This window comes from Solanum tuberosum, unplaced genomic scaffold, assembly GCF_000226075.1.
Source record: "Solanum tuberosum cultivar DM 1-3 516 R44 unplaced genomic scaffold, SolTub_3.0 scf00076, whole genome shotgun sequence".
In the NCBI taxonomy this organism is placed as follows: Eukaryota; Viridiplantae; Streptophyta; class Magnoliopsida; order Solanales; family Solanaceae; genus Solanum; species Solanum tuberosum.
The window spans coordinates 312,708-338,748 of NW_006239000.1; the positions used below are offsets into that span (position 1 = coordinate 312,708).

Consider the following 26,041-nt stretch of genomic DNA (forward strand, 5'->3'; position numbering starts at 1 on the left):
GGATTGGGTAAGAGGGCTAAGGGGAAGGGCTGCATTAGGGAATTGAACACCTACCCGACAGAGCTGTAGGGCAATTCTCTGCAGGTGGAATATCCTGATACTTGATAATAATCTTCAGAAAACAGTGTTTCTTTAAAAAAAAGATGACTGTCATGACTGATGAAACTATATGCTATCTATTTGCAGGGAAGTTCGGATATGCATCTCTGTACGGGGACCTACCAGACTTTAGCTTAGAGAGAAAACAAGCTCCATCGATCACATCAGTACCATCAGAAAGATATTGGGAGACGCTATTCAGTGGACCATCTCACAATCTTCCTCCTCTTGCTAAATTGTGTTCCACATTCCTGGAATCATTACTACAGAAGAGGAGTAGTGCAGTTGAGTGATTGCCAGTAGTGTCCGGTTGAGCTTTGTTGCAAGGCAGACTTGCTAATCTACGCTCATTGATGAAACAGCAACATTGTTGTTAGGCTTGATCCCATTGTAGCCGAGAGAGAGCTGCCTGACATGCACATGCACATAGTAATACTAGCTCGAAAGTGTGAACAGTGGGGTTGACTTATAATCTGGTCTAAGAACGAGCCAGCCGTTCAGTTAAAGCTTTCGAGTTAAAAAAAAAGATGCCCAGATTGAGTGGGTTTAAAATTTTGGTAGCACGATTAGATGTCTTGTCTGGATACTGATTTTTTTGTAGCTTGTAACTTATTGAGCCTGCAAGGCTTAAGTAGGAATACTCATACTGAATATAGATGTACGAATTCTCTTTTGACAATATTTGGTCATGTTGTGTTTAATTGTAACATTTTTAAGTGCAATAGAGTCTATTTAAATATGCTGCCAATAATTTGTTGCTCCTGTTATAGAATGAATTTTCTTTGATGTGTTACAAAAGTAGGTAAGACAATTTTAATTAGGTTAAAACTGTTTATTACTATTATCAACAGTACAAAAGGAACCAAAGATACTTCACAAACATGTGCAGAAAAAATAAAACTTAAAAAGCTGATGATGAGGTCTAGTTTTAACTCAAGGAGGGTTTGTTGTCCAATTATCTGCCTTGTTGCTATCAAACATAAGTGTTGCAGCTGCTGGAGGCAAATTTTTATCCATATTCTCATCATCATAAACATAAGTATTCATTCCCTCCAAATCAGAAGAATCTGTAGGTTTTTCTTCTTGTTGGGGTTGTTTTTGTTTTGCTGCTGCAATTTTTTGTGCACTTGAGGAGAGTTCAACAGGTTGAGAATCAGCAATCTTGCCTTGTTGATTCTCAATATTACGAGCACTTGAGAATAGATCAACAGGTTGAGAGTCAGCAATTTTTCCTCCTTCAAGAGGAGTTCCTGCTTTGTACCTTATTCTAAGAGCATCATCTTCAGATAGTCTTGCTTGAGCTATCCCATAAGTAATATCATCTTTGCTCTTTGCCATAACTTTTGCAAAAGATGACCCTTATTGTTTCACTATTCTCTATCTTTATAGGTATCAAATTGGCACTAGAAAGGACTTAGTTTAATCAGTTCCATGCTGAGTTTTACAAGCAATGATGAGCATGGCTGTTTTTGCAAGAGAGGGAGACAAGTGTTCCTACTTATGAAAACGTGGACAGTCTTTCTTGCTGCCTAATAGGCTATGTGTAGTACTACTAACTTCTTGCGAAGCAATACGTAGCCTATATACATTCAAAATTTATACTCGGTCCGGCCAAACTTCTGCGAAGCTAAATATATAGTATATATATTCTCTTTAAAAAAATCATCGTGAGTGTGAATCTAATACAAGTGTCCTAAAAATTGTCCATTCTTTAAGCAATTCAAGCTAATTGACATGGGGTATTTTCGTATTATAATGACATATTTAATGTAATTTCACAAATGACATTTTAAAACGGGTGTTTTCGTACTGTACCTACTTATTTTTGCATGATAAGTGCATCATTCCAACTTTCAAGCCATACCCAATATCATTTCCTGTTAATACCTTTTCTTCCTATTAATTTAGAAATGAAGTTTAAGGTTTAAGATTTAAAATTTAGTAAATTTATCATACAAATATAAAATTTAATTAAAAACTAATGAATTCGTCCGAATCTGTTTCTACTATTATAGCTCGTCCATGCCCTATTATTCACAATCCCACCAAAAAAAAAGAAAAAAAAGGGGACTCTTTATGATTATTCCCTCACCCATCTTTTGGATAACACTGAGAGGGAGTGGACAGACTTGACCCACACCACACCACACTAGATGGAGCTCAACTGATTTAGTCCATTTTACAAACTTTACAGAAAAAAACTGTTTCCTCTGGAACAGAATACTGTACAATTAGAGAGCAAGGAGAAGAAGAAGAGGCAGCAGCTCTCTTTTTTCATAATCAAGAATGGCATAGATTCTCTAAAAGACCCTATATTGTATGTTCTTTTGTGCTGTTTCCTTGTCTTTTTTATGATTGATTGTAGAGAGTTGACACCCAGATCATATTTTTGGTTTTTATGATACATTTCTGGTTCCATCAGACATTTTAGCTTCAATTATTTTCTTGATTTCATGGCAGTCCTATTAAATTCAGTATCCATAATAACAAATCCATCACCAGAAAATGCAAGAAATTCTTGTGGATTTTCTACCCACATACCAAAGTTCCTTCCTTTCTTCCAAAGTAGGAGCATTTCAAGAAATTTAGCTTCTTCCCATTTAAGTCCAGCTCTAAAAGAACAGGTACCAGTAGCTTCAAAGGGCAGTATTTTCACTCTACCCAATTGGAGGTCAGGCAAAAATGACCCAAGAAACAAAGAACTTAGGCTTTATGATGCATTTTTGTATTTGGAATACATGGTGGGAAAGGGACAAAAGCCTGATAAAACTCATGCAACTCAGCTTTTGTATGATCTTTGTAATTGTAATAAACTTAGGAAAGCTGCTAGAGTTATGGAAATGATGGTGAGTTCTGGTACTATACCTGATGCTGCTTCTTATACTTTCTTGGTGAATAACTTGTGTAAGAGAGGAAATGTTGGTCATGCTATGCAATTAGTTGATAAAATGGAAGAATATGGATATCCAACAAATACTGTGACTTACAATTCTCTTATAAGAGGACTTTGTATGAGGGGGAACTTGAACAAAAGCCTGCAATTTGTCGAAAAGTTGATCCAGAAAGGGCTGGTACCAAATGCATATACTTATTCTATATTGCTTGAGGCTAGTTATAAAGAAAAAGGGGTTAATGAAGCAATGTTGCTTTTAGACAATATTATTGCCAAGGGTGGAAAGCCTAATTTGGTTAGTTACAATGTTCTCTTAACTGGGCTGTGCAAAGAAGGAAGAATAGATGAGGCGAAACAATTCTTTAGAAACTTGCCATCAAAAGGGTTTAATCCTAATGTTGTCAGCTATAATATCTTGTTGAGGAGCTTGTGTTTTGAAGGACGTTGGGAGGAAGCGAATGAGTTTCTGGCGGAGATGGTTGGAGAAGATCGTTCACCATCGATTGTAACATACAATATATTGATTAGTTCGCTTGCTCTTCATGGACAACCGGATCATGCTATCAAGATTCTGGATGAAATGTACTTTGAAGAACAGTTCAAGCCAATTGCTGCTAGCTACAATCCGATAATTGCACGTCTCTGCAAAGATAGGAAAGTGGATGCAGTAATCAAGTGTCTTGACCAAATGTTAGAACGACATTGTAGTCCTAATGAGGGGACATATAATTCCATTGCTGTGCTGTGTGACGAAGGATTGGTTCATGAAGCCTTCTCAATTCTCCAAGCTTTGAGGATTAAACAAAGCTTCTCTAGTCATGATTTCTATGGAGCTGTGATTTCTGGTTTATGTAGGAAAGGGAACACATTTGCAGCATTTCAGCTTCTGTATGACATGACAGCCCACGGATTTACTCCAGACTCTTACACCTATTCATCATTGATCAGAGGATTGTGCTTGGAAAAGATGTTGGTGGCTGCCGTTGATGTATTCTACATGATGGAAGAAAATGGATATAGGCCTGATGTTGACAATTTCAATGCGCTTGTGCTTGGTCTATGCAAATCCAAAAGAACAGACCTGTCGTTAAAGGTATTTGAGGACATGATCAGCAAAGGTTATATGCCCAATGAGATAACATATACCATTCTAGTCGAAGGCATCATCCATGAAGATCACAAGGAGCTTGCATCAGTAGTCCTAAAGGAATTGCACCGGAAAGAAGTAATTAGTAGAAATACTGTTGAAAGACTTGCTATGCAATATGAGCTTGAGGACATGGCAGTATGCTGATCTTTCACAAAAAACAACGGCGTGTGGTCACAGAATGAGAAACTAACAAAGGTTATTCATCAGCAAATGCTAAATACACCAAATCAACAAAATTATTTTCATGCTGTATGTCTGATGGGAACTTTACACAACTAATAAACCTTCGGGATAATTGGTTTTCAGATATGGTAGTTGATTGATTCATAGTCGGCTTTAAATAGGTGAGTGGTGAAACTTGTTGATTCTCACTAGCTTGCTCTTGCTACTCAATTGCTGTTACAAAAATAGCTGTATATCTCCTTTATCTAAAGCTTTCTTTCTAGTTGCCTATTGTATGCTAGAACGTACAGCATTTGCTTTCTAAGTGAAACCTTACAGCTTCTTTCCCCTTGAAACATTGTATATTAACTGAGTCTTATATGTAGAAAAACCCAAAATTCTTTTCATTAGTGTCAATATTAATTTTTCTTAGGTTCAGTTCCAATTCAGTTTTCTAACTTCAACTGAACCTCCATAGTCCATATTGGTAAGAGCCTTGGGGCCTAGTGCCTTCTTCAGTCTCTTTAGTATAGTTTCTCTTGAGGAAAGAGGCAAAGCCTGGAGCATACACAAATGACACCCATCGTTACAACATGGTATGGGGAGGGTGGTGTGTACGAAGCCTTACCCCTACCCTTTGAAGGTAGGGAGGTTGTTTCCATAGACCCTCAGCTCAAATGACACCCATGGTTAGTCTAAGTAAATGTCGAGCATGAGAAAATTAGTGTCCCCCAAGGTGTATTGCCTAACATGGATTACTGAGACATTTCTTTTTCCACATGTGTGTAAACCTTTAACATATTTGAGCTAGTGGATATTTTTGTGACTTGGACTGATAAATGAAAATTTCCATCTTTTATGTTATACGTATATATTGCACAAAGTCACCAAGGTAAATTTTAGTTCTGATCAATCTTAAGTAAACCTCTTGTTGATTCTAGTAATCATGCAGTTACAATTTATTCAGTAATTGACTTATTGTACGTTAAAGTGGTGTAAACACTTGCATTAACATGATAGATGCTCTTCAAGATGATTCAGATTCAGTATGCCTTGATATTCTTGAACCAAGCAAGCACAAGCATGATCATACTAGATCAAAACCAGTCATCTGTTTCACTTCACACTTGTTCATCATCAGAACGTCACATGAAGTATTAACGTTCAAAGCCAAAATTTATTCAAATGAAATGTAGCCCAGATAAACAGAAATCCTCTTAATATTGTCAGCTTAAAAGAGAAAAGGTTCAAGATAATCTCACATATATCTTTGGTTGACAAAACTAGCAAGTTACCATAAAAACACAACATCCTTACTAGCAATACTTAAAACTAAAACTAAGCTCCTTCATAGAACATAGTAGATTAACTAATGAACAGCTTCAAACAACGGACAACCTCCATTCTTCGGAGCTGCCACAGAGATGGACAGCGAAAGTAAAAGGCTGCAGTTTCAACCAAGAAACCACCCTAGGCATCTGGACCCTGGCTGCTCTACTTAGATCTCTGTCTCATCTTTCTGCGCTTCCTCTTCAGTCTCCTCATACGCTTCTTCTTCCACTGCATTTAAAATAAAAACATTAGTGGATGTTACAACTACAAGGGTACAAGAAAACAAAACCTTAGCTGACTCCCTGCTCACAAAATTGCGGTGCCAACAGAGTTTTGACACAAACACTTGGTTGTTATCTAAAGAGGCTAAAATAGCACATCACATTGTCTCAGCTTTCCTCTAAATCTCTAAGGCAACACTCTTCAAAATATCTATATCCAAAAAATATATATTACATTCCGGGGCACACACTAGCCCAACACATTCCTTCCCATTTTTACTAAAATAAAGACTAACAAATACTTTCTCCCATGGAAGACGCAGGATTTCAGAATGTTTCTACCCCAACATTACATCTCGAAAGACCCAACATGGTCCAACTTCAAACAAATACTTGAATATTTTATTGAAAGGTGTTTGATAAGGTACAAACAAGTATGACTAGTAAAGCAGCTGAGTGTATATTAATATAAAATGCCCCACGGGTTAACAAATGCATAAAGGATAACACCTTTCCGAACCTTTTTGGCTCGGATCAAGAAGACAATGTAAAAATAGAAAGTGAGGTCCACCGAGGCAAAATATTAATTAGATTTTGAGCTCATATTTTCATTTCACACATAGAACCAAAGTTCCATAGCTCCAATTCTCACTCTCCTCCTCCTTCAAGGTAAGGGAATCCTAAGATCAGTGGCTACTCCTTCATTGATTACGTGATTCTAACATCAATTTCTCCCCAAGTTTTAGGAAAATCAAGGATCTTTCCCAAAGGATTCAAGTAAAAAATTTCTAAGGTTCGATAAACAATCAGCCATACGTCCACGAGTCCATGTCTTGACTTTTGCAAGAGATGAATTGAAGGGGATTGTGTATGTTGGAGTCTGTTTTGTCTGTTGGTTGATCTCATAAGAAGTTTGTGTGAGCTAGGAGAAAGGATGATTGTGGAAAAACACCATTGTAAAAGACCTTGGAGCTTTATGCTCATAAGACGTTTGCTAGCTAACACGAGTCCCTACTCCCTATAATCACTATTGTTGTAGATTAAAGTTGTCAAGGCCCAAGGGGTAATTGAGCATTGTGGTACATTATAATCCAGAATCGAAGTACATAAACCTCCCAATTCGAGAATTCCTTAACGAGTCTATTGTACAATATATCCTATTGGTGAGCTTCCATTCTACCTTATGTGGTTTGTAATTCCTCTATTTGAAAGGTCTATCATCCTAGATGCTAAATGAATCTTCTCCAAGTATTCCAATCACCATGAATCATGTATTATAAATCTCCAAGCATGACACATCAGTTATAATCAAGTAATCAGATAATGCGTTCAAATAGGTAACTGAAAATACGATGTGTATGAACAACTTCAACAAAAACAATAGCCAATCCTTTAATCCATCACAGCATACACAAATCGTTTCACTACAAGCAAATAACAATTGCAAATTTGAAGTTTAAGCAAAAACATAACTGAACAGCAACACAAAACCGAAAAAGATAACATGAAATGCATTATTTAGGATCAGAGAACAGACCTTGGCCCTCATGCTTGCTCGAAAATCACCGTCGGCACTCTCTTTATCTCGTCTTCCGCCGCCTCCACGGTGCAAATGCGGCCTCCTCTTGTATTTATAGGGTGGTAACTAACCCTAGCTCCTACCAGGACATTCTAGTAATTTCACCTTCATTTTTGCCCTTCGTTTTTCTCTTTTCCTTTTTTTCTTTCTCCAAAAACAAATTATTTTAAGTGTTAAAGTTACGAAAAAGAATAACGCAAACAAAACAACATAAAAATCTAGTGAATCATCCAAAAATAGTTAGAAAGTTACCCAATATATTTAATTAGTTTGGTAACTTATTCATATTCGTGTGCTAAAAATTAAAAGTCATTCTTCTTGAAAAAATAATTATTTGTTTAGCTTCGGTTTAAATTCACATTAAAGAAATTATGAAGTCATATTTACGTATTATGTAATAGATGTTAATTTTATCCTCTTAAATATATACAAAAGCAATATCAAATACGCTTATGATTAGCAATGCAATAAATTTAACATATGATCACATAACATTAATTTTATGTGGACAATAGTGTGTTGTACTTGAGGCTTTAATATCCCAAACAAAAGTGTTAGTAAACAAATATGACAATTCAATTTCTTGGTAAGCAGAATGCTCGTTATTTTGATTTTTTTTCTCTGTTGAGACACTCTCATTGCTATAATCATATGTTATGACAACTTCAGGTCACGACCATTGAAGGCCTCTACTACAACCATAAGTTATGGCAACTCTAGCTAGCAATCACTGAGGCTCACCCTGCAAGCCTAGAGTGGGTTGAAAGCTCAATTTTCAGTCATATCATGTTAGGAAATTTTTCGTTTTTGTCAAATCTAGAGAAATCTACAAGTTCTTCGTTCCTAATTCCATTTGTGCAGTCATCTAGTTCATTTAGAATAGTAAAAAAGTTCTCATGCTTTGATTATTGTTATTGATGGTTTGGTTATCTTGGACTACGAGGACTCAAGTTTGTTTCTGATTTCATTCATATTGATGATAAATCTTCTCGTGTTTTACCATAAAAACTTAAAGTTCGTAGACAAATAAAAAGTAAAAGTGTAGTTTTTGCTCAAAAAATAATTCACACCCCTTTCGAATTATTGGCTCGTCCAACATTTTATGACCATACGAGCATTCTATTTTTCATTCAAATGTAGAAATAATTTTTGTAATATTTAGGACTAAAATTCCAAATATGAGGAATAACTATAATTAAGGCCAAATTTTTTATTTATTTTTTCCCTTTGACATTCCTGCTGACGAGTACCGGAAAAGACAATGTCGAACGAAGCCCCAGAAAAACCACCGTGCAACACCCCGGAGCATGACTCAGCCAGTACTGTCGTCGACGGTGACGGTGTAAACGACAACAACGACACTTCAAATTCTGCCTTAGCGAAGGGCCTTTCCACCATAATATCTTCTATAATCCGGGAATTTGATGGCAGCGCTGCCGCCACCTCTCGTAGTCAAGATCAGCTCTCTTCCACTCTCGATCGTCTCACTGGAGGTATCATTCCATCACCTTCTTCTAATTGTATTCACTGGACTTAATTTCGACATTCATTTCTGATGCTCTGTATAATTGGAGTTAGGGATTCTTTTAGTGTTTATTAGGCTGAAACATTTCATTTTTGTTACCAATTGCTATTGAATAGTATAAAGTAGGAAGCTTGACAAGAGTGGGTTGCTCGGATGATAAAGAACCCTCCACCTTCAACCCTAAAGCTGTGGGTTTGAGTTACTAATGGAGCAAAATGGGTGGGATCTCCTAGGGAGGGATTAAAAAGAAAAAGTAGGAAGATTTGCAAACAAAATTGCTCTATTATCGTACGTCTTAGAAAGAGTCCAAATAGTCTTTACTAAGATGGATGTTCCAACTGAATAGCTGAATGGTTGAGCCATAGGAGTTACAATCCAGCTGCAATATGGTGTGCAGGCTTACCCAAACAGATGTGGTTGTGCAATGTAGCAAGTTGTTCAATGGATTGGTCGAGATGAGCATAAGATGCCATCACACCATTCTCATGTTAGAGAAATCACCAGGGGTGGGGTGTGTGTGTGTGTGCTGGGAGGCAATAGTTGTATATGTAATTTATGTTTGCACCTTCTAGTTTCATTTGCAGCTCACCATTGTTTCCATGAGAATGAATACAATCACTTTCTTCTTCCTTTTTGCTGTTGCTATTTGATATATTCTAAGTTCTCATTGAACCTTAAAGCTTCAAAAAGAGAAGGAAAAAAAATACACATTGCTTTCGTAGATATTAACAGAAGTCTAATAACATTGTTGCTTGCAAAAAGGTCAATCTTTATTCCATACATTTTGAAAAGTCAAATTAACTTGGCGGACTATATTCAGCATGTGAAAAAAGAAGAAGAGAGTTTAAGATATCTTGAAATACTTTTAACTTACCATTTAAAAAGAAAATAGATATCTCGAAATAAGTTTTTAGCTCCTTCCTCTCCCTTTGGTATGTACAGTGAAACTTTTGTGTTCTCTATGTAAAGTAGACATGTCGCCCATTCTTCTTTATGCCTGATTATTAGTGGCGACATGCAATTGCATTGAAAAATGGATGTAAAACTGTTTTCCCTTTAAGTTTTGTTACTACACTTCGATTGCATCAAGACTAATCTAATTGCCGTGGGTTCACTAACTATTACCTGCTCTACAGATGCAGGGAAATCACTGTTCTATATAATATCTGAAGTATTAAAAAGGCTATTAGGAATAGAGATCCAGGTTGCTAAGTCTGGTGTTTAATCAAAGATTCTGCTTTTATGTGATTGATTTTCTTGTTCTTTCGTGGTCCTGCTTCTACCTGCAGAGCTTGATAAGCTGCTGGAAGATGCCCCATTGCCTTTTATCATGCAGCATGCTGCCAGAATTTCTGGTGTTAGGAAAAGAATTACATCATTGAACTCACTTTTGAAGTCTATACAGAGGCGTCTTGATAGTATCGACCACACATTATCTGCTGGTTTGATACATGGTACACTTATTTTTTTCTTGATACATCTTATGTCAAGTTTTTCATGGAAATTCAATTAGGATGTGTGCAGGTTCTTAATACTTTGTACTCCGGTGTGAATGCTTTACTTGTGTAATCTTTCAAATAGTTCTGTACATGAATTTGGTATTATGTCCAAGCTGTAGGACCTAAAAGTACCATGGAACAGTAATTCCACAATTTATCTTGGAAATTTAATTTTCTACAGGGTTAATAGCATTTTGAAGGAAGCTTATATCCACTAATGCTTTGTTATATCTTTTTGCAGAGCAGTCCACAGGGGATGGTGGGCGAGACCATGAGAACCATAAGTCTTCATTGAAGAGGTAATGCTGTTTCTGGTGTTCGATGAACATATAATTTCCTCACTTTGGATATGCATGAGTGAGAGCATTTAGGAGACAATTAACATAGGAGTTTGATTTGTGATATATTTCCTAGTCTTTTAATGCAAAAAGGTAATCGAGGTTCATCGGGTCATATCTTCTTATCCCTTGCACGTTTATTAGGATCTAGAACACGCAATTCTAGTGCATTAGTTGATTTTTCTATGAACCTCCTACTTTTTAACAACAGTTTTCCTCCCTGAGAGGACATCAGAAACTAGCATGATAGACATGGCTGAGCGTCAATAAGCCAGTGATCCACACAGTCTCCGCTTATTTGTACATTTATTTAAGCAGGAGGAACAGGTTACTTCCACTGTTTGGTGGAGAAATTTACTGGTAAATCTTGACCTCCCATTCTGAGATGCCTATCTTACTCGATAAAGAAAAAGAATAAACACTCCATTCTTATCTTCAGAGCAGTAATTTCTAAGTAAATGTCTCAGTAGTTTTGTCTAAGTTGAGAAGTTTAACATGTAAAACAAGACAACGAGGGTCCAAAATAGGAGGCATATCATGCATGGTAAGTGAATACCCAAACCTGGAACAGACTACAGGTAGAGCCTGCTAACATGAACTTTTTCCAGCCTTCTTTGGAATCAATGATATCTTCTTAGTTCTTACTATCTAACCTTTCCCAGTATGTGTCAAATGAATTAATTCAGTGTACTCATTTTGTCTTGTGTTTCAATATCTTAGTGCTGCAATTGGTTGCTGAGAAAATCATTTGTGAGTTGGAGCATATTATTAAAGTGTGTAATATTACTGGAGCATGCAACATTTGATAACCTTTAGATGAGCTAAATCTTTTTGAGTGTTGCCTTCATAATGTCTAAAAGGAAGTGTATGAGTTTTATGTCATTGACTAGCTTCTAAATCAGTTACTATGTGGTTGTTTTGGGGCAGTTCATGATCAAAATCCAGAGAAGATTCAAATGTCCTTCGCAGTGCCTGTAGACGCTCCTTCTGATTGATTGTGCAAGCATTTGGAACTGATTCAGCCTGGTGGTGTAAAAGGTAGTCTGATGCATGAAGTTACAACACTCTGGCATTCTGAAAAGATGTTCTTTTACCTATCAAAATTGCTCGTTTTCAGCTTGTGCCACAGTATGTCCGAGTTGCCCAGAAAAGCAAAACATTATAAAATGGAAAACGTGTGGTGACTGGTTTAGCAGCTCAACTACTGTAGGCCGGCCTGTAGGTACAATTTGAAGGGGGGGAATCTTTGTGAAACTGAACTCTTATATTCTGCTCCGAAACATATTGTTAATCGTTTTGCATTGCATCAGATAGGTGTACTTTGTTTTACAACTTGACATTTTATTGTATAATGTGTATTCATGATTCTATAATTGATAAGACCAGTGATTGGTGGTTCTGAAATACCGTGAGAAGATTGCTCGAATATATTGTTCGATAATGGTCATTAACAAGAGAATAATCCTTTCTATTGTGCTTAAAATCAACTATTACCATCTACTTAAAGCAAGAATTTGCTCTAGGACGAGTATAACACATCTAGATGGTCTCTTTTCAGTTTGTTATGCCCAATACTCAACAAAGTAAGGCACATTGAACTTCTTCGTTGAATTCACAAAAATAATTATATGAAAAATTTATAATAAAGTTATGAGGTAGTTTAACAACCATTTAATTTCAACTTAAAACCAAGAAAGTTGAACACATAGGTGTCCACCAAGAAACTAAAACTTTGACAATTGGCTCAATCTTATACAACACCTAGGTGATGGTAAACTAACATCAACAACAATCTGCCCCTAGCCTCCAAGAGTTTCCAAACCAACCAATCAAAAGTCATAACCAAAAGTCCAAAACCAACAAATTAATAACTAACACTGAATAATCACATCATAATCTTAACCAAACTCCCACTATAAATACCTTAATCCATAGTTACTTTCTCATCACCATCAAACAAAATCTCAAACACTTCAACTCTAACTACACACACAATACATAAAGAAGAAAAACTATGGCTAGAAACACATACACTTGCATGTTCATAGTTGCTATCATCTCCTTAGCACTTAGTGGGAAATCTGAAGCTGGTCGTAATCTATTGCAAACCAATAACCCAAGTTTTCCAACTATACCAGGCATGCCAAATATCCCAAATATTCCAAACATGCCATCATTTCCAAAAATTGGATCAATGCCACCAATGCCATCAATTCCAAAATTCACAATGCCACCAATGCCATCATTCCCAAAAATCCCAACTTCTATTCCATCTATCCCATTTTTCACTCCACCACCTCCTAAGAACTAATTAAGTAGATTAGTCTACTTAATTATTCTAATTATATTGGATTGTGATTTACACTGTTTTGTTATTTGTGCTGTTCCTTTGTTTTGTTTTGTTGAGTTGATGATATGATTTGCATTTCCATTAGTTGTGTTATTAGTTTTCAGGCTATTTGTCTTTGTGTATACGTCCTGGGGGACTATATATAGTTGGGTGTTGTACCATATTTCTATATGTAATTTTGCAATTTCGTGTGTTTCACCTTTATTTATGATATAGACGCTTTTATTCTACTTTTGATCGTTTTTTTTTTCTTTGGGTACAGTTGAAAGACAAATTACATAAATTGTAAAATCGCTCATAAGGAATACGGCTAATATTAGGGTAGGTTCTTACGTACCTTAATATTCTGAATGCTCTATTAACATACACAAGGAGACATATTTATTCGTTAATGAAAAATCCTAATTTGAGTCACCATTTTTACGAATCTCAAAGACCATTCAATATGCAAATGTGAAAATTTGTATATCACGCTGTACTAATTCTTTTCTTAATGAGATGGTTATAATTATATAAATGTCTGGTTTATTCATGATTACAAGTTTCAAATCTCATTCTTTCGTTCCTTTTGACTAATCAAATACGCCGCTACGTAGTATATTAACTTGAGATAAAAATCCATAAAGTTAGCATCTTGGATCCACATCTATATTCATGTCTCAATTCTAAACCTAGCAAGTTGCACAATTGTGACATGTTAGCTTAGAAGGGGGAAAAAGATATATAAAGAATATGCTACTAGATTGTAGGTTGAACAATTTAAACAACAAAGTGGCTGTAGTTTAGTGGTGAGAATTCCACGTTGTGGCCGTGGAGACCTGGGCTCGAATCCCAGCAGCCACACACTTACTCTTTTTTTTTAAAAATCGTACATAAATAACTATACATTGAAGACAATAATATAATTGAACCTATTTAACTTTTAAGTTAGATTGATTGGTTCAATAATTTTCTCGCTATCCGACCTTAAAAAAGATCTTAAAAGACTATGAAGTCCTAGGTGACATTTCAATTACTAAGACTTATTTAAGAAGTTATTTCTACAACTATTATGTTAAAAGAACAAGACTAGGACCTTGATAGAAAAAGTTGTGTACCCTTTTATTAGCCCAATGCTCAACAAAGTGAGGCAAATTAAAAAATTCTACATTGAATTCACCAAAATAATCATATGAAAAATCTATAATAAAGTTATGAGGTGATTCATATAACAACCATTTAATTTCAACTTAAAACCAAGAAAGTTGACCACACATACACAAATAGGTATCCACCAAGAAACTAAAACTTGACAATTGGTTCAATTTAACACAACACCTAGGTGATGTTAATCTTGTTGGGTTCTGAAGGTGATTAGGGCGTCATGCAGAAGCTTACAATTGCAAATAATATGATTGATAAATTAGATAACAAAACTTATACTAAAACTAATATTATTATATGAAAACTAATATAAAGAAAAAATATTAAAATTGTTGAGAGATTAAATCTCCCCCATAAACAAAACTCACTAAACGACTACATTGTGAATTCTATTGTGTTATGCTATGAGAATACGGAACTTCAATTTATAGATCTCCAAACTTTTCCTCTAAGGAAAGAATAAACCAAATATGAAAGAAAATTATATTTTCCTTTCAGAAAAAGTTCAAGTATTTATGGTAATACTTTGACTTTTCTTTAAGGAAATAAATAAACTTCAAATAAGGAAAGAAATCAGGGCAAAACCCTAACAAATCTCCCATTTTGGTTGGATTTTCTTGACAAAACTTGTTTCACCTTCTTCACATGCATGATAATCTTCGTTGTTCACATAGTCTTTATCACTGCTGTTTGCCATGGTTAAAAATAAAGTTTAAAATATATGGGTTAAAAATGGTTTAAAAATATTTTATTTTTATTTTCAAAGATGCAGCAACAGGAATGTTGAAAATATGATTTTAATCTTTTCTTCACATGTAGCTGGACAAAAATCTTCTTTGCATGTCATCAAATTAGTTACAAATTGATTTGAAACCCCTTGAGCTTGTCTTCAACCTCAATCAAGCATTAGATCATTGAATCATTGGATCTTTGAACCATGTGCTCTGATACCATTTGTTGGGTTATGAAGGGTGATTAAGACGTCATGCGGAAGCTTACAATTTGCAAATCATATAGTTGATAAATCAGATAACAAAAACTTATACTAAAAATCAAAATATTATTATATCAAAACTAATATAAAGAAAAACATTGAAACTTTAGAGAGAATAAATCTCCCCATAAACAAAACTCACTAAACGACTACATTGTAGATTCTATTGTGTTATGCTATGAGAATACGGAACTTCAATTTATAGATCTCCAAATTATTCCTCTAAGGAAAGAATAAACCAAATATGAAAGAAAATTATATTTTCCTTTTAGAAAAAGTTCAAGTATTTATGGTAATACTTTGACTTTTCTTTAAGGAAATAAATAAACTTCAAATAAGGAAAGAAAATCAGGGCAAAACCCTAGACTATCTAACATCAACAGAAATCTACCAAGAGTTTCCAAACCAACCAATCAAAAGTCATAACCAAAACCAACAAATTAATAACTAATACTCCCTCTGTCCCATTTTATATGAGGTAGTTTGACTCGGCACGGATTTTAAGAAAGAAAGGAAGACTTTTAAAACTTGTGGTCCAAAATGAATGATAGAAATTTGTGTGGCTGTAAATCATTTCATTAAGGGTAAAATAGACATTTCATAGTGAAATTGTTACTTAATATGGAAATGTGTCATTCTTTTTGGGACTGACTAAAAAGGAAAGTGAGTCATATAAAATGGGACAGAGGGAGTAGTATTATATTCCAGTATAAATACCTTAATCCATTTAGTTACTTTCTCATTACCATTAAACAACATCTCTAAATCTTCTCAACTCCAACTACAAATAAAAATTAAAAAAAAAATGGGTAGAAGCACATACACATGCATGATCATAATTGTTATTATCTCCTTAGCACTTAGTGAGAAATATGAAGCTAGTCGTGATCTATTACAAACCAATAACCCAAAATTTCCTACTATACCAGAAATGCCAAACATGCCTAATATGCCCTCCATTCCAAAAATTGGATCTAATATGCCACCAATGCCATCAATACCAACAATTCCAGGATTTACAATGCCATCATTCCCCCAAATCCCTACTATTATTTCATCCACCCCAACACCTTCTGAGAACTAATTTATAAGTAGATATTGTTGCATTTTCATTAGTTGTGTAATTGTGTTATTAGTTTTCAGGCTATTTGTCTTTGCGTTCCACTATAGGTCCTGAGGGGCAATATATAGTTGTGTACATGTGTTAAGTTTTTGACATGATTTTCTTTTGTCATATTTAACTTTGAGTTTTACTTTTCTCTCGAACAAAAGTCATAACATTATCTCTCTTTAATATTTGGTTATTCCTATCTTGGAGAAAAGTTTAGAGCTATCATATTTTCAATTATGTCACTTGAGATGCACTTGAACTTATTCGTATCATGTCAGGTAAGACACATATGTCTACTTATTCAACTTTATACAAGTTTAAACGCCTACTTGTGCATAATCAAAGTTGAGGGGAGGGGACATAGATGTCAACTGATGCTAAGTTAAATGATACATTTATGTATTATATCTTTCAATAACTAAGACTTAAGTTTAAGGTGTTTTCTATAATTGAATTCTTTCAATGAATTAAGGTAAGTGTTCATCGCTATTTATAAATTTACTTGTGGATTAAATCAAGTTTTTCCAACAAATATAACACTGAAAATAAGGTTTGAAGTTAGCCATGACAAACATTTCATTTTCTCATAACTAGGAACCTAGAAAAGTCATATTTTCATATAGTTGTAAAGTTTGAAGCCAGAAAATGATTATTCAAAAGAAGAATATTTTATGTCTTAATGACAAAAGAAAAATGTCTATTCCATAAAGTGAAGACAAAAGCCGTCACGTGAAACCATATAAATGGAAAATAATCTTACATTCCCCTCCTATCTAAAAACAAAAAAACACATAAAAGTTTAAAATTTTCCTCATAGGCAAACAAGCTTATTATGATACCTTGTTAACAAATCAAACAACAAGAACGTGATTATCTATCTTGAAATTGTTCTATTCTAAGTTTGGCACATGGGGTTAGCAGCAATAAATAACACTTTATATTAATTAATCAATTTGAAAGAACAAAGTATAGTGATCAAAGATAGAGATCTCGAAACTAAAAAGCAAATGAACAAGTTGCAAGACTTGTATAATGAGTATTTCACCTGACAAAGCAAATAAACACGTTCGAAAACAAACTCTCTACATCACAAATAAGGAACAAAGTCTATGTTTACATTCATCTCTCCGATTCAAATTTATTTATGAAATTATACTAGATATATGTTGTTTGTGTAAATAAGATTACAATTTGTACTAACTATTTTCGTAAAGACCTCAAAAATATCAAATCTCTTTATAAGAAATACTTTCGCCGTTCACTTTTATTTGTCATTTATTTCTAAAATAGATTTTTATTTTTACTTATCACTTTCGACATATCAAGAAAAAACAATAATTTTTTTTCATGTTTTACCCTCAACATTAAATACTTATTTTTCCAAATGATATTCTAAGACATCATTTAATAAAGGATAATTTAGTAAAATATTTTTCTTAATAAGTGTGCTAAGTCAAAATATGAAAAGTGAAAGCAAGGAATAAAATAAAGAAGTAGGGAGTAGTACACTAAAATTATTTAACTAGGTTCCAAAAACATCCAATGTGTTTTAAGTAAACGAGGTATACTTTTAACAGTAACCTAGAATTGCTAGTGTTGTATTTATCCAAATAATGCAGTCAAGTTGGAGAGGTCTTCAAGGCATATCTTAACATAACAACAACTAACTTTCTCGTAACAAATGAAACTCATAACTTTTTGCACAAAACAAAAAAGGTAGACTGTTAGCTATAAAAATACTCCACATAAGAGTGTGGTGCTTTATATTGGAGTTGGGTGGATGAACGTATAAAGTGGTGATCAGACCAGTATGGATAGACGATGCAAATAAAAGTAACAAAAATAAAAATGTTTAAATGAATGTGTGTGCAATGTGTATAATAGGAGAGTTTAAAAGAGGGTGAGAGTGACCTTCATAATCGATAAAATGAGAGAGACAAGACTTAGATAGTTCAAGCATATAAAGAGAAGATACATAAATATCTCATACTTAATAATGTTTTTTTTCTATCAAATGCTTATTTATAAAATCAGTATCTAACATTTAATAATGTTTCACAATACATAATACTTACTGATTACTTTTAATTAGCTAATCCAACAGATCTCATAATCAATTACTTAATTATTTAATTTAAGTTAATTAAAAGCAAAGCAGGCAAAGTGACCAGTACGCAGTTCAGCATCTGCTTCCGCGAACCATCCTAATTTTGCCCTCTTCCTTTCAATATATATAATAATAAATAAAATATTTTAAATTTCTTTACAACGGTAATTACCTATTTAATAAATATTTTTTTTTTTTGCTTCAGATAAAATTTGAATAAAGAAATAAAAACGAATATTAATGTGCCCGCCATGATCCCCAAAACTATCCCGCTTTTTCAGTTTGGGCTTTTGGACCCAAGTCGTCACATTGATTTGGGCTTTTTAAATCTTTGACCACATTCCACGTGTCAATACCCCATTTGTTGTAAACAATGGACCCACCTGTTTCTGATGTTTCTATTTATGTGCTCCCCCTTCACATATAATGCCACTGGGACACAGTCTCCCTGCTGCTTACTGCTAAACAATGGAGCGCCACATACACTGCGCTGCACTACTATAAACACTATTCATAAACCCTAGCTACCTACTCTCTTACTTTGCATCTTTTTGCATATTTTTTGGGATCTTTGACTCTTTCTTTTTATATATATATATATTCCATTCTGTAATCGTTAAGTTAACGTTTCTTCTATTTGTATGTACGCCGGAAATTATGGCTTCAGCATGCGTAAACAAAATGGGTATGTCGCCGGAGAAGTTTTTGGATTGTTCTCCGGCTGCTAAGTATAAGTCATATGGTTGGTTAGGTCCAAGGATGTCATTTAGTAGGGACGGCGAAGGTTCCAAGGTTGCCGGAGCTAAGCAGACGAGTGTTGAAAATGATAAGGTGGAGGAATTAGATCCAGAAGTTTCGAAAGATATGGTGGATTTTGAGTTTTGCCTTGAAAATCCGGTAAATATGCTGCCAGCTGATGAGCTTTTTTTCGATGGAAAGCTGGTGCCGCTTCATCTCTCTATGATCCGTCCTGCTGCTACGACGTCGGCTGCTGTTTCCGCTGGTGTAAGATCGCCGGATACACCTCAAATTCGGATGAGAAATGAGATTTGTAATGCGGATCCTTATTTGTTCTCTCCGAAAGCACCGAGGTGTACTACACGATGGAGGGAGCTTTTAGGCTTGAAGAAACAGAATCAGAACAACATTAATGCCAAGCAGGAAACTCAGAGAACGTCGTCGTTACCGAGCAGTGCTGCTCATAAATCCCTGAAAAATTTTCTTCATCGCAACTCAAAGTCCTTAAGCTCTTCTCTAGACTCGTCTCTTCACCTTCCGTTGTTGAAGGACTCCGATACCGAGTCCGTTTCAATTTCTTCTCGATTATCCCTTTCGTCTTCCTCTTCTGGCCATGACTACGATGATCTTCCTAGACTCTCCCTTGATTCAGATAAACCAAACAGTTTCTCTCGAAATGCAAATCATATCTCTAATCACCGCCGGGTTCGAGTTGTGAAGCATAGAGTGTCATCATCTGATAATCCCCTTGCTAATAGAGCTAGCAGAAGCCCCGTTCGTAAACAATCAGACTCTACTGTCACCACTGTTCGAGGAGCCTCTGTTGATAGTCCTCGTATGAACTCGTCGGGGAAGATTGTTTTCCACAGCCTAGAAAGAAGTTCAAGCAGTCCCAGCACCTTCAATGGTGGACCCAGGTATAAACACAGAGGAATGGAGAGATCTTATTCAGCTAATGTCCGTATTACTCCTGTTCTCAATGTCCCCGTTTGTTCCCTTAGAGGTTCTTCAAAATCAGGGGTCTTCGGATTTCCCCTGTTTTCTTCTTCATCTTCATCTTCTGCTGTAACTGGAAACAAAGCAGGACACCATCACAGTAACATCAGACCCAGAACAGATCGCATCAAAGAATGAAAGTTTTTTAGGCTAGAAACTTGGTAATCCTTACCCTTTTTCCGTTAGATTTTTGAGGGGGGTTTTTTCATGCAATTTTTCCAGATTTCTACAGGCTTAGAAAAAAAAAATCATGTAAATATGCAGGCAACTCTTAGCTTGTTTTACTTCCATTGTTCTCTTCTTCTTTGCTAACTCTGATGTTGAAAGCTAATGTTTTTGAATTTTAATTATTTTTTTAATGAATCTTATTAATGGAGTATTATTATATTTCTTGTACCTGAAAGCTATGGGAATCTCTGTTATACTTTTCCTAAAAGTTCATCCCTTTCTTTTCATTCTTGAATGAATCATAAATCATGAATCATGATATGATGTTTATGTGTGCTAAAGCGTTTGATAACCACGCGCCATGGATGGTCGTAATGATGGTTTTTAAGATCACTGTAGCATTTTCTGGGCACAAGGAAGAAGGTAACGTGACATGCATTGGCATCTTTCTCTGCTATGCTTTACTGGAAATATAATTTCTTCTAATATTATTCATTTTTGTTTTTTTATTCTCTTTTAACCTTTTTCGTGTTGAAATTTGGGAAATGCTGAGTTTTTTTATTTTTTAATACACACTGAGAAAATGGCAGGTTTTGCTGATCAATCTGTTTTTTGCACGTCAGTCTGATCCCCTAGCTACTACACTTTATAATGACCATGTATTAAAATAATAATGTATTCGATGTAATTTAAAAACGCGAAGAGCTTGTAAAGATTGGATGATTGATACATATATGGTGCTAGCATGTGGAAACTGTGTATCTACAGTCCATTAAATGTTGTTAGAGAACACCTTTCTCTACTCAACACTCAATTCCTCTCTTTTTGCTAAAAATCGTACGAATTCGATATTTATGTTAAATCAATAGGATAAGTTAACACAATATTTTTATCTTAAACAAAGCAGTGATTTTTAACCTGGGGCAGGGATGCTGCAGCTTTTGCAAGTAAATATAACATGGAATTTGTTTATCCAAAATAGTAACAATTCTTTTTCTACTTGAAGACAAGATAGAAAAAAGTGGGGAATAGCTGAAGAGGTCCATGTATGTGTGAATTTTGTAGTGTAAAATAATCAGATAAAGATATAACAATTCTTTCTATTGTCGTTGTCTCCATTTCGTGTCCCCATTCTTTTTGTTATAATCTTCCTATTTATATAAGCCTTAAAATCTAAATTATGTAAATTGATGGAAGAGTCCCACTTGATTCCAATAAATTGACCATTCCTTTGTTTCGTTATCAATTCTGAATTTAAATGCTATAGGTCCTGATCTATAGAGAGCGTGAATTGAGTGATTGATCCTTCACCATTCTTGTCCACTTTTAACGTATGTTGCTCGAATTCTTTTGAATCTTGCCAAATATATGTCTGATTTTTATAGGATACTATGAGTACAAGAATATTTTTGAAGGTTACAAGCAACATATATATATATAGCTCCACATTACTCACAAGTCAATTTTTCTTTGTATTGAAAGTGTGAAATTTCACCAATTTCAAGTTGGTTACTCGATTCTATCTGCTTGGAATTTCCATGATAAGTTGCTTGACTTTGACCAATAGTTTTTAGAATGGACTCATAGGGTTACTCACTCAGATATCAGTGCTTTTTAGACATTGGCAATACCAAAATTTGCTCTAAACAATCAAGGTAAATCTGGAATTTTGAGTTTACAAATTCTAAAATTTAGAAAAAATGCTTTTAATCTATTGTGTCAAAGAGAGTATTGTGTCACTTGTATTATTGAATTTTGATATTGACATTCAATGTGCAGATCTAGTGGGTGTTGCCCAAATTATTCATTTAGGTAGCACAGTGTTAGTGGAGCAGCCTAAAGGTTCTTTTGTAGTGCCAGTAAAGGAAAAGTGATACAGAAAGAAAATTTAACCAATTCTCCGTAGCATTTACTATACAATTGTCGCAGTAGTCGATGTTGCAGCTGCAGCCTTAGCTTCCAATATTCGTTTGCATTTTGGTCATCATCATCATTCATCCACCTCTTAAATTCCCCATTTCTCAAAATCATATCTAATCAAGTGATTTCTTTCGATAGTGAGTGTTTTACCTGAGTTATTAGTTGGTATTAATTATCAAATTATGGTTTATATGCGAAAGGGAAATATTATCTTCGTCCGTCTATATATTCATCTACATTAAACAAATTATGGATTGAAGTGCACAAATCTTGAATCCACCACTTATGCCTGCTCGTGATACGTAAAATATCTATAAGTCTTATCCATTTCGAAATAATTTCAGATATGAGCTGTTTGAATTTTTATTTAGCCAAAGTTCAAGTACGTATAATAGAAGTTTTGCCATTTTTGTTTGAAATTCAATCTCTTTTTGTTTTTTTTTGGCTATATGGATGATTTTCATCTTCTTCTTTTTTTCTGATTTCAAATAGAAATTTACACTACATATCTAAATTTGTTCTAAAGTAGGGAGACATACAAAAAGTTTAAAAACAATAGATATATGTTAAATAGCAGAGCTCAAATGAACTACCTAACCCATAAATTTCTACAAACACGAATTTAAATTAATCAGACTAACAAAATCAATCTATCGGGTATGAGTAAAGGAACGCGCCAGCGAGTGGGGCTTCACCTTGTGGTGCACATGCAAAGATCAATAAAATCTGTGTAAATTATTGAAAAATATTAGTAACTGAGAAAAGGTGTTTTGGGAACAAAAACATATAGTATTAGAATAGTTTAATTATGAGATTAGTGGATTAGCATGTACTTAAGTATATACTTAAACAACTAATGAGCAAACCAAAGACAAATATTAGAATTGAAAAAAGCTGATGCACAAGTTGTTGTTTAGTTTAGACAGTGAGGCAAACTCCCTGCAGCCTGCCTTAATTTTATGAACCATACCTTTGTTTTTTCCTTTTTCTTTAACCTTTGCTTAATAATATAATGTTTTTATTTGTCTACATTCTTAATTATATAATATGGTTGCGCAGTGAATTTGTCTTTGTCTTTTTTTTTTATATATAAATCAATAGGAGAGTTGTTAATATATAGTGTCTCTTTCTTAGTTCCAAAGGAGACATATAGATTGAGGAAATGTCTTGGGTGAATGCAATATATTTGTCTTGTGGTGAATGGAATGAGCCAATATTGGTTTTTGTCATACTTGAGTTTTTCTCATTCAGATTTGAATAAATTATTTTTTTAATATAATTATGATGAAATTTTAAATTACCTCAAGGTTTAACAGTTACTGTTCATATAGTTTGTCTACGACAACAACATATTCATTATAAGTTCATAAGCGAGGTCTGAAAAGAATAATGAGTATGCACATCTAGCTAATTTCTATCTTATAAAGATAGAAAGTTATTTTCAAAAAATAACTCTCGACTCAATTCATATATTTATATGTTTTTCATATTTGTTCAATGTATATATAAGACTTTTAATTTGGAATATACCTATAACACCAGAGCCCATAGATATGCTATTATTATTATTAACTACTTAGTTACTACAACAAAATTATATGCTCAACTATTTCTTTATAGTCTTAAACCCTCTCCATCTCGGTTTAATTATTCTGCATTCGATCTTGATATATGATATTTTCAAAAAACTATTTGTGAGTAATTAAAACAAAATGTATTACCTCTTGAATTAACATGTTTGTATCACACTAAATTATAAAAAAAGTTACTCAAGATATTGGATATATTACAGTATTTAAATTATACTTTTGTTAAATTTTCCCATCAATGTTGTTCCATCAAATTCCCTTTTTAAGGGATAAATTCATTTGAATTCGAGAGTTTTTATTAAAAACGAAGGATATTTATTATTTCATAGTAACTTTGATGGTAAATTATAATAGTAGTAATATTTATTAGGAGCGTGATGTTCATGAAATTGTCGGTTCACGAGATTCTCTTTTACCTCAATAGACAATAAAATAAATAAATAATGATATTAGTACTTTAGTGATGTTGATGTAGGTGCTGATTTATTAAGGACAAATAGTGGGATTTGGAAATATTCGGTCGTCTACAAAATTCATCGACCCAATTTATAAAATTTCATGCATCTATCACGACAAAATTCACGAGACCAAAATTCAACACTCATCCCTCTTCTGCTACACACCACAGAGGAACAACGACTCAAATAGTGCATGCATCCACTTGATCATCAGATAAATATCTCTCTCTCTGACAGTGTCGTTTATCTGAATATAATTTTAAGTATCACTACTCCATAATGTATGACATTAAAAATGATTCTAAACCAAATTAAAGTTAATCTTTTTCGTAAAATATTATTATCATAGCTATTGAACTAAAGAACCTAGCTAGTGGGATGAGTTGCATGGTTTGTTAGGTACATACTATTTGCTTTGTTGAAGTTGTAAGTATTAATTTTCTGTAGCACATATAGTTTATAGTCTTTGAAAATAGTTTTCATAGTTGAGTTGATTGTTGGTGATTGATTAAGGTATTCCTTAGGTTAATTATGAGTTGTAACCTTAAATTATTCTTCACACGATCGAGTTAGTGAAGTTTGAGACATATCTTACACATTAATAAGTTGTAGTTTTTACTCCGTTCCACGTAAAAATCTTTTACGTTTAGTGTATGTATATATTTAAATGTTTTGAAAAGCGTGGTTCTTGAATAAGTTAATGAAAGCAATGGTAAATGTTAAAGAGAAGTGAGTGGTCACATCGACATGCAGACCACAATGGTAAATGAATATGAAAGGTAATAAGGTATTCCAAAATGTGACTTGTAAACGACAAATTGCTGTTGCTAGCAGCTACCTCATACAGCTAACAGTCCTACAGTATACTAAAAACAACAACAGTGAACAGTGAACAAATTTTTTAACAAGACAAACGACCATTTGATTTCACTGTGCCTTGGAGATGGAAGGAGATGTGCGCGCATACACGCACAATTTGAGTATTGGTTGTGCACACGAAATCACAGTTGAAATAGGGGATCCGATTGTAAATATATAAGGTGTAGAATTATATACATGTATAAAGCATTTTCGTGAAAACTGACTAGTCAAACTCTTCATTTAAAATTTAATAAGAAAAGGAAAGGAAGCTTTCAGAGAGATGTACAATTAGAATTAGTTAGTTGAGTAAACAGTGAATAAGCTATAGTTGTTGAAGAAAAAAGGAAAAGTATATAACGATTGACAACTTCTATACATATAACATATACTACTATAATTTTGTATGTTAGTACATACTACTTTATAGTGGGGAAAGCTTTAAAGCTGCCTAAGTTTATCTGATCTGTTTTTTCCTACTGTGTGCTGTGCTGTTGCAATTTCTGGCGTGCTATTATGAGTTGTAACTTGAAAGTACTCTTATGTCTCTTTGCTGTGCATCTACTTTTGCAACACCACTCTGAGGGGTCGTTTGGTAGGGAATATTAGTAGAAATACTTCAGGTATTATGTATGATATTATTTAGTAGGCCAAACATATATACAACCTCTCAAACTTGCCTTTATTTTTCATTTTGGCACTCCAACTTAGCCTTGTTCCCATTTTTAACCCCTTAAACTCCATTTTTTCTGTACCATTTAAACACTTATACTAATTTTTATGATTTCTTTTTATTTATGTTCTTCAATTG

At 34.1% G+C, this 26,041-nt stretch overlaps 5 protein-coding genes, 1 long non-coding RNA gene and 1 other non-coding gene across 7 annotated transcripts in view; 5 read left to right on the top strand and 2 right to left on the bottom strand.

The window, feature by feature from the left end:
- The window catches only part of LOC102583187 (WD repeat-containing protein 75), an 11,298-nt gene extending 10,477 nt beyond the window's left edge, over positions 1-821 (top strand). Inside the window, exon 16 of the mRNA XM_006345984.2 lies at positions 187-821. Coding sequence (XP_006346046.1) covers positions 187-392 — 206 coding nt within the window. The 3' untranslated portion in view covers positions 393-821. The remainder of the gene's footprint in view (positions 1-186) is intronic.
- Positions 822-960: 139 nt separating this feature from the next.
- Positions 961-1,637, bottom strand: LOC102583514 (uncharacterized). The gene has a single exon (XM_006345985.2). It carries the CDS (start codon positions 1,435-1,437, stop codon positions 1,033-1,035), a length of 405 nt encoding a protein of 134 aa, XP_006346047.1. The 5' UTR covers positions 1,438-1,637; the 3' UTR covers positions 961-1,032.
- A 508-nt stretch (positions 1,638-2,145) lies between these two features.
- Positions 2,146-4,736, top strand: LOC102583838 (pentatricopeptide repeat-containing protein At1g79080, chloroplastic). The gene has a single exon (XM_006345986.2). The coding sequence runs from the start codon at positions 2,553-2,555 to the stop codon at positions 4,284-4,286; it is 1,734 nt and encodes a 577-aa protein (XP_006346048.1). The 5' UTR covers positions 2,146-2,552; the 3' UTR covers positions 4,287-4,736.
- A 725-nt stretch (positions 4,737-5,461) lies between these two features.
- On the bottom strand, positions 5,462-7,586 carry LOC102584158 (uncharacterized). The gene is made up of 2 exons (XR_367201.2): positions 7,395-7,586; positions 5,462-5,864 (listed from the first exon to the last, which is right to left on the bottom strand). It is a non-coding gene; the product is annotated as an uncharacterized lncRNA (long non-coding RNA).
- A 1,036-nt stretch (positions 7,587-8,622) lies between these two features.
- On the top strand, positions 8,623-12,202 carry LOC102584377 (uncharacterized). Its single transcript, XM_006345987.2, has 4 exons — positions 8,623-8,929; positions 10,251-10,415; positions 10,702-10,759; positions 11,726-12,202. Exons 1-4 carry the CDS (start codon positions 8,698-8,700, stop codon positions 11,730-11,732), a joined length of 462 nt encoding a protein of 153 aa, XP_006346049.1. The 5' UTR covers positions 8,623-8,697; the 3' UTR covers positions 11,733-12,202.
- Positions 12,203-13,919: 1,717 nt separating this feature from the next.
- TRNAH-GUG (transfer RNA histidine(anticodon GUG)) lies at positions 13,920-13,991 on the top strand. The gene has a single exon. It is a non-coding gene; the product is annotated as a tRNA-His (tRNA).
- A 4,927-nt stretch (positions 13,992-18,918) lies between these two features.
- LOC102584717 (uncharacterized) lies at positions 18,919-20,594 on the top strand. The gene has a single exon (XM_006345988.2). It carries the CDS (start codon positions 19,161-19,163, stop codon positions 20,373-20,375), a length of 1,215 nt encoding a protein of 404 aa, XP_006346050.1. The 5' UTR covers positions 18,919-19,160; the 3' UTR covers positions 20,376-20,594.
- The last annotated feature ends 5,447 nt before the right edge of the window (positions 20,595-26,041 follow it).